The 9472-nt window shown below is 39.4% G+C and overlaps 1 protein-coding gene across 1 annotated transcript in view; it reads right to left on the bottom strand.

Moving 5' to 3' along the window:
* SLC9B1 (solute carrier family 9, subfamily B (NHA1, cation proton antiporter 1), member 1) overlaps positions 1-9472 on the bottom strand; it is a 69774-nt gene that overhangs the window by 41020 nt on the left and 19282 nt on the right. The window contains exons 2-3 of the mRNA XM_010848273.1: positions 4034-4103; positions 2050-2188 (exon numbers count right to left, since the gene is read on the bottom strand). Of these exons, the coding sequence (XP_010846575.1) occupies positions 2050-2188; positions 4034-4102 (208 nt within the window). The 5' untranslated portion in view covers position 4103. The remainder of the gene's footprint in view (positions 1-2049; positions 2189-4033; positions 4104-9472) is intronic.

Raw genomic sequence — 9472 nt, 5'->3', positions numbered from 1 at the left:
TATTGCTCTTTAAAGCATCAGACTTTACTTCCATCACTAGTCACATCCACAACTGGGTGGTGTTTTTGCTTTGGCTCCGTCTCTTCATTCTTTCTGGAGTTATTTCTCCACTGATCTCCAGTAGCATACTGGGCATGTACTGACCTAGGGAGTTCATCTTTCAGTGTCCTATCTTTTTGCCTTTTCATACTGTTCATGGGGTTCTCAAGGCAAGAATACTGAAGTGGCTTGCCATTTCCTTCTCCAGTGGACCATGTTTTGTCAGAGCTCTCCACCATGACCCATCCATCTTGGGTGGCCCTATACCGCATGGCTCATAGTTTCACTGAATTAGACAAGGCTGTGGTCCATGTGATCAGATTGGTTAGTTTCCTGTGACTGTGATTTTCATTCTGTCTGCCCTCTGATAGAGAAGGATAAGAGGCTATGGAAGCTTCCAGATGGGAGAGACTGACTGAGGGGGAAGCTGAGTCTTGTTCTGATGGACGGGGCCAAGTTCAGTAAATCTTTAATCCAATTTTCTATTGATGGGTGGGCCTGTGTTCCCTTTCTGTTATTTACCAGAGGCCAAACCATGGTGGCTTCCCTGGTGGCTCAGATGGTAAAGCATCTGCCTGCAATGTGGGAGACCCGGGTTTGATCCTTGGGTAGGGAAGATCCCCTGGAGAAGGAAATGGCAACCCACTCCAGTACTCTTGCCTGGAAAATTCCATGGATGGAGGAGCCTGGTAGGCTACAGTCCATGGGGTTGCAAAGAGTCAGACATGACTGAGCAACTTAACTTTCACTTTCACACTATGATGGAGGTAATGAAGATAATGGCGACTTCCTTCAAAAGGTCCCATGCATGCACTGCTATACTCAGTGCCCCCAGCCCTGCAGCAGGCCACCGCCGACCCACGCCACAACCAGAGACTCCTGGATACTCATGGGCAAGTCTGGGTCCGTCTCTTGTGGGGTTACTGCTCATTTCTCCTGGGTCCTGGAGCACACATGGTTCTGTTTGTGCCCACCAAGAGTTTGTTTTCCAGTCCTATGTAAGTTCTGGTGGCTCTGTGGTGGGGTTAATGGCGACCTCCTCCAAGGGGGCTTATGCCATACCCAGGTCTGCTGCATCCAGAGCCCCTGCAGAAGTCCACTTTTGACCTGTACCTCCACAGGAGACACTGACACACAGTTCTGTCTCAGTCTCTGTGGGGTCTCTGGGTCCTGGTGTGCACAAGGTTTGTCTGAGCCCTCTGAGTGTTTCTGGCGGGTATGGGGTTTGATTCTAAACACATTTTTGCTTCTCCTATCTGTATCAATCTGACTATCCCTAATTTGGGGGGCAGTGATTTGCCCTGTGACCTCAGTTCTTGGATGGAACTAAGAAGTGTTGATTTGTTGAATTTTCAATTTGTTCAGCTCTTTATTTGTTGTTAGGATAGAGTGATGATGTTGGACCAGAAACTGAAAGTATCTGCGATATTAACCTTTTATAAATATTTGGTGACAATGAAATGTTCTAAAATTTTAGTAGGGAAGCTAAGTTTTATACAACTTTTAAAGGCAACAGCTGTTTGAAAATGTGGGGCTTAAGTTTAATAAGAACATTAATATTGCCAGAAGTATAATGTTCCTTCTAGCTACCTTAAAACTAAATGTCAAAAGTAGGTTTTAAATAAAAATCTATTAATTGTTTCTAATTTCCAAAATTTGACATCAACAGTCATGACAAATACTAAAATATAGATCTGTTAAGCAGTTATTATATTTGACACATTCAAGGAACTATTTCCTCTTTGTCCACATATTGCTTATAAATATGAGCTGCTCGTGTGATTTGGAGTGTATAGATTAAGCAGCGGCTTTGGTGGCTTATTGGAGAAGGAAATGGCAACCCATTCCAGTATTCTTGCCTGGAGAATCCCCATGGACAGAGGAGCCTGGCAGGCTATAGTCCATGGGGTCGCCAAGAGTTGGACACGACTAAGTGACTTTCGCTCTTCTAATATTTATTAAATCCACATTTCTCATTTTCTACCCATTCACATTTCTTATTTCACATACCATTTGTAATAGCTTTATTCAGTGTTCCTTGTGGAGGACAAGAGCCCTTCTTTTCCATCTGTGGTTTTGTTTCCTCTGTTTCTGGCAAGATGGTTTCCTTAGTTTCTTCATGTTCATTAGCACTGGTAGCTTTGAGGATCTGAAGTAAAACAAAAAAGCTTCTTAAGAAATATACTTTCCCCCTCAGAGTCCAAAAGTCTGTTCTTTACATCTGTGTCTCTTTTGCTGTCTCACATATAGGTTCATGATTACCATCTTTCCAGGTGAGGGTGGGATGATTTGAGAGAATAGCATTGAAACATGTATATTATCATACGTGAAATAGATTGCCAGTCCAGTTTCAATGCAGGGTGCTCAGGGCTGGTGCACTGGGATGACTCTGAGGGATGGGATGGGGAGGGAGGTGGGAGGGGGGTTCAGGATGGGGAACACATGTACACTCACAGCTGATTCATGTGAATGTATGGCAAAAACCACCACAATACTGTAAAGTAATTAGCCTCCAACTAAAATAAATAAATAAATTAAAAAGAAATATACTTTCATACAATTTTATGAGTGTAAGAAACCACCAAATCTCATAACTAAATTCACATTATTATTGTGAACATGGAAAATTAGATGAGCAGCCCTATTTACAAGAAATAAGTGGACAAAGAGGAAATTGTTCCATAAATTAGCTAGAAGGAACGTATCAAAGTTATTTAAACTGGATCACGACTAATCTATTGGAGTTCTGATGTAGAAATCATTTTCTGGAAGTCTGTCCAGTAGAACCATATTATTTTAAATTTTCTTATTTCAGAATTTATAATAAATTTACATAGATTAGAATGAAGTCTTTATCAGTTAAGTTCAGTCGTTCAGTCATGTCCGACTCTTTGCAACCCCACGAATCACAGCACGCCAAGCCTCCCTGTCCATCATCAACTCCCGGAGTTCACTCAAACTCATATCCATCGAGTCAGTGATGCCATCCAGCCATCTCATCCTCTGTCGTCCCCTTCTCCTCCTGCCCCCAATCCCTCCCAGCATCAGCATCTTTTCCAATGAGTCAACTCTTCGCATGAGGTAGCCAAAGTATTGGAGTTTCAGCTTCAGCATCAGTCTTTCCAAAGAACACCCAGGACTGATCTCCTTTAGGATGGACTGGTTGGATCTCCTTGCAGTCCAAGGGACTCTCAAGAGTCTTCTCCAACACCACAGTTCAAAATCATCAATTCTTCGGCGCTCCGCCTTCTTCACAGTCCAACTCTCACATCCATACATGACCACAGGAAAAACCATAGCCTTGACTAGACGGACCTTTGTTGGCAAAGTAATGTCTCTGCTTTTGAACATGCTATCTAGGTTGGTCATAACTTTGCTTCCAAGGAGTAAGCGTCTTTTAATTTCATGACTGCAATCAACATCTGCAGTGATTTTGAAGTCTTTATAGATAAAAGTAATTAAAATCAATGGTGAGTATTTTAAATATTTTTAAAAAGGACTTTTTTTGACTCTTAAAAGCTGTAGAAACCCCTATTTTAAAAGTAAACAATTTATAATTCTAATTGTGACCAATTATTATTTAGTAAAATAAGACCAACAAAAGTTGGTCTAATGACTTACTCTAATGACTTACTCTATACACTTGCAAATATGAAAACCTGGGTCTCTTCAAATGTACAGCAGAACATTTTAATTAATTTACATTTTTCTTTACCTCTTATACTCTACTAAGTTTATTCTGGACATGGCAAGAAATAATAAGTCAAATTTCTATTATTTCTAAAATCTGCTTTAGTTCCAAAATAATCTACAGTCACCTTTTATCATGTTTTCATTCCTTTTCTTAATAGGGCCTATTAAAACTAGTTATTTTTAAATGACCACTTCTCATTTTTAAACCAAATATATGAAAAAACTTATTAACTTTAAAAAGAAATTTGAATGTTAGATAGGTTTTTACGTCATATGTTACAATATAGTTTTAAGCCTTTACCTCAGGAGTTGTAGATGACTGGACATTTTCATCCTCCAAGTGTTCATTTTGTGGTTCTTCAGTGTACATGCTAATATTTAAAAGTAATTTGAAAGAAAAAAGAAAAATACTATAAGTCCATTTGAAAACAAACGTGGTTAAGTGGGATTAATTTGTTATCATAAAGTTTTATCACAGTCAAGTCAGATATCTGAATAGTCTAAATAGTCCAAATAGTTATGTTTAAAGTTATTAACCAAAGTCATGTGCATGAGTTTTAAAAATCGTAACAAAAAATTTAATACTTCTCAGTAGCTCATAATCCTGGGCCATATCTTAAAGGCATGTATTAGAAAACTCAGTTCTTCATTTCATGCACTGAACTAGTACGTTTGAGATAATTTCCATAATCGATTTACTCTACTCAGTCAACTCCTGCAAAAAGATTTAAACTTAAAACCTACATCTATCAGAATAATGTCTTTATATGTGGTCCATTAGAAAGGTCTGTAGGTCCAACATTTAAACAAAATAAAATAGCTTTTATTTTGAATAAGAATGAACTAGGAAAAAAAAGAGTGAACTAGAACCACATCAAGGGAAGAATTATTTCTGGAAAAGCTTATTTGAAAACATCTGTTGTTTCTACCTTCTCTGTGAGCTTTGCTTCTTTGAGGGAGAGTATCTTTGCCTTAAAAATATCTTTCAATTCTTGAGTTACTGTTGAGGACAAAATTAAAGATTTCAAGTTTTAATTTTAAGTACTTGATAAGAATGTGTTTCAAGTATCTATTTTTTTAAGGGCAAACAATTTTAATAATGAAAGTTTTTAATGAAATGGAACATTAACATCTGAGTAAACCATATACTAACCCATTCCAGTGTTCTTGCCTGGAGAAGCCCGGGGACAGGGGAGTCTGGTGGGCTGCCGTCTATGGGGTCGCACAGAGTCGGACACGACTGAAGTGACTTAGCAGCAGCAAACCATATGCTGGGTTCTTACAGCAACCCTATGGACCATAGCCCACCAGGCTCCTCTGTCCATGGGATTCTCCAGGCGTGAACACTGGAGTGGGTTGCCATGTCCTCCTCCAGGGAATCTTCCTGACCCAGGGATTGAACCCTTGTTTCTTATGTCTTATGCATTAGTGGGCAGGTTCTTTACCACTAGCGCCACCTGGGAAGCCCTGAATTTTAATAATGAAAGTTTTTAATGAAATGGAACATTAACATCTGAGTAGACCATATGCTGAGTGCTTACATATATTCTCATTTTAATAAAGCAAAATATTAGTGTTTAAAATCCTTAAAGAGGGGAAGGGAGGCTTAAGAGGATGGGGATATATGTATAATTATGGCTCATTTATGTTGTTATACAGCAGAAACCAACACAACATTGTAAAGCAATTATCTTTCAATTAAAAAAAATAAAATCCTGTAAGGAATCATAACTGAATTTATGACACTAAAACAGAAAATAACATTTATTTTAAAAATATGATGAAACAAATTAGATCTCTAAGTCCTTTTAAAGTAGAATTTCATTTTAAGGGAATATCAAAATTATTAGACTGACTACCTGTCATTAGCTGTTAGACCAAAATCTGAGTGTTCGTAAGCTCTGTGATCAAGAAATGTGGGTCAGTCACCTAAGCTGGGTCAAGTTCTGAAGGGATAGGCTGAGGGTTCAGTTCAGTTCAGTTCAGTTGCTCAGTTGTGTCCAAATCTTTGCGATCCCATGGACTGCAGCACACTGGCCTCCCTGTCCATCACCAACTCCCAGAGTTTACTCAAACTCATGTCCATCGAGTTGGTGATGCCATCCAACTATCTCATCCTCTGTTGTCCCCTTCTCCTCCTGTCTTCAATCTTTGCCAGCATCAGGGTCTTTTCAAATGAGTCAGTTCTTCGCATCAGGTGGCCAAAGTATTGGAGTTTCAGCTTCAGCTTCAGCATCAGTCCTTCCAATGAATATTCAGGACTGATTTCCTTTAGGATGGACTGGTTGGATTTCCTTGCAGTCCAAGGAACTCTCAAGAGTCTTCTACAACACCGTAGTTCAAAAGCATCACTTCATTGGTGCTCAGCTTTCTTTACAGTCCAACTCTCACATCCATACATGACTACTGGAAAAACCATAACCCTGACTAGATGGACCTTTTTTGGCAAAGTAATGTCTCTGCTTTTTAATATGCTGTCTAGGTTGGTCACAACTTTTCTTCCAAGGAGTAAGCGTCTTTTAATATCATGTCTTCAATCACCATTTGCAGTGATTTTGGAGCCCCCCAAAATAAAGTCTTGATACTGTTTCCACTGTTTCCCCATCTATTTCCCATGAAGTGATGGGACCATCACTGAAGTGATGGGACCAGATGCCATGATCTTAGTTTTCTGAATGTTGAGTTGTAAGCCACTTTTTCACTCTCCTCTTTCATTTTTATCAAGAGGCTCTTGAGTTCTTCTTCGCTTTCTGCCATAAGGGTGGTGTCATTTGCATATTTGAGGTTATTGATATTTCTCCCAGCAATCTTGATTCCAGCTTGTGCTTCTTCCAGCACAGCGTTTCTCATGATGTACTCTGCATATAAGTTAAATAAGCAGGGTGACAGTGTACAGCCTTGATGTACTCCTTTTCCTATTTGGAACCAGTCTGTTTGTTCCATGTCCAGTTCTAACTGTTGCTTCCTGACCTGCATACAGATTTCTCAAGAGGCAGGTCAGGTGGTCTGGTATTTCCATCTCTTGAAGAATTTTCCAAAAATTCTTTGGCTGAGGATTAGCACCATTAAAATATTTGAGCTCCAGTGCACATAAGTCATTAGGTCAGGGCACAAAGTTCACCCACTTAATAATTTCTGAATGTTACTCTTCTGGACTCTGAAGGTTAAAGCAGCAAAACAAAACAGGAATATAGGTTTCTGCTCTCATGGAGCTTATATTCTATAGAGGGTAAGGGAAAAATAGTATTTTCAGACTGCAATTTAATACTGAAGAAAATAAACCAGCATGATGTTACACTGATCAAGGGGACATTTCAACTGTGACCTGAATGAGGTGACACTCTTAGTTATAACTAGGCAGATGGACTAGGAACACACAAATATAACATCAAGAATCATACAAGGATACATCAAGAATCATATCAAGAGACCAGGGAGCATATTTTAAGATCTGCAACTATGTCATCATTAGGACTGTGCTTCCCAGGTGGCACTGGGCTTACCTGGTGGCTCAGATGGTAAAGAATCTGCCTGCAAAGCAGGAGACCCAGATTTAGTCCCTGAGTCGGGAAGATCCCCTGTAAAGAGACTGGCTACCCACTCCAGTATTCTTGCCTGGAGAATTCCACGGACAGAGGAACCTGGTGGGCTACTGTCCATGGGGTCACAAAGAATCAGACACAATTGAGTGACTAACATTTTTTTACTTTCCCACTGGTGGCACCAGTGGTAAAGAATCTGCCTGCCAATTCAGGAGACATAAGAGACTCGGGTTTGATCCCTGGGTCAGGAAGATCCCCTGGATAAGAAAACTGCAATCTACTCCAGTACTCTTGCCTGGAGAATCCCAAGGACAAAGGAGCCTGGCAGGCTGCAGTCCATAGGGTTATAAGGAGTTGGATACAACTGAAGTGACTTAGCACGCATGCACCCACATGATTAGGATAGCAGGACCTGGGATCCAGGGGAGCAAACATTAGAACTTTAAAACCTAGATAAGGAGTCTGAATAATAAATGTACAGGTTAGAAGCTATAACAGAAACTTGGTATTTTTAAAGCAATATTTGTGCCTGGCAATTACTCAATGGTGTTTATGGTGAAAGTCACGCTCAGTCGTGTCCGACTCTTTGCGACCCCATGCACTATACAGTCCATGGAATTCTCCAGACCAGAATACTGGAGTGGGTAACCTTTCCCTTCTCCAGGGGATCTTCCCAACCCAGGGATCAAACCCAGGTCTCCCATACTGCAGGCAGATTGTTTACCAGCTGAGCCACAAGGGAAGCCCAATTATTCAATACTCTTTAAATATTTATCAAAAGTAGAACTGATAGGTCATATGCAAAGCAAGAAATTTGGAGCTGAGATAGAAGTGATTTATTTCCCTAGGCCTCAATTTCCTTATCTGTAAAATAATGGTATAATATTGCTTAATTTATTGGTTATTGTGAGGATTAAAAGATAACAGCTGACACAAGCTGGACTGTGCTAAACATTTAACATGAATCATCTCATTCGATTCTCATAACTCTATGAATTATTTACTATTATTATCCTTATTTTACAGATGTGAAAACTCAGACCCAGGAAAGTTAAGTAATTTTCCCAAAGTCACACAGCTAGCAAGTGGCATAGCTGGAATTTGAACCAAATACTCTTGAATATTATTCAAATCCTCGTTAGCTCTGGTATCATCTGTCTCTTTTAGTTATTCTGGTGATACTGCATTGCGGATTTGTTACATTTTCTTGATGACCAACATATTTCATATATTTATTGGCAATTTAAATATCTTCCTTAGTAAAGTATCTATTTAACTCACTTAATCCACTTAAAAAGTGAATTGGTTGACTTTTTCTAACTGATTTGTTGGGAACTCTTCATGTAGTCTAGAATGGATCTTTTCTTGAATACATAAATACCCATTTATATAGTCTCTGTGGCTTGCATTTTCACTCTGATGATGTCTTTGAATTAACAGAAGTTTTTAATTTAGTCCAATTTATTCTTTTCTTCCTTTATGGCTAGAGCTTTATTTTATAAGTCTTTGCCAACCCTGAGATCATAAAGGTATTCTCTTTACATATTCTTCTAGAAGCATTAGTGTTGTGTCTCTCACATTTAGGTCTATAATTCATTTGGAATTGATTTTTCTGTATAGTGTGAGGAAGAGATGAAAGTTCATTTTTTTCCCTTATGATATCTAATTGACTCAGCATGGCTCAGATGGTAAAGAATCTGCCTGCAATGTGGAAGACCTGGGTTCCATCCTTGGGTTGGGAAGATCCCCTGGAGGAGGGCATGGCAATCACTCCAGTGTTCTTGCCTGGATAATCCCCATGGACCGAGAAGCCTGGCAGGATACAGTCCATGGGGTCACAAAGAGTCAGACACGACTGAGCGATGACACGCAGCACAGCACATTCATTTAAAATACCATCTTTACCCATCACAATGCAGGGTCACCTCTATTGTAAATCAGATGACCACATATGTGTGAATTTATCTGGGGATTCTATTCTAGTCCACTGGCCTAGTTTTCTATCCTTATGCAACACTACATTAGTCCATGTATAATATATATTGAGAGAGTTGGACTGACTCTTTGCATTTGCGTATAAATTTTAGAATCAAGTTGTCAAATCACAAATACACACACGTGCATGCACACACACACATGCACACATATACAACCTGCTGGAATTCTGTCTGAAATTGCACTGAATCTACAGATTAATT

This window comes from Bison bison, unplaced genomic scaffold, assembly GCF_000754665.1.
Source record: "Bison bison bison isolate TAMUID 2011002044 unplaced genomic scaffold, Bison_UMD1.0 scf7180017864263, whole genome shotgun sequence".
Classification (NCBI taxonomy): domain Eukaryota; kingdom Metazoa; phylum Chordata; class Mammalia; order Artiodactyla; family Bovidae; genus Bison; species Bison bison.
This window is presented reverse-complemented; position numbering and strand designations above follow the sequence as displayed.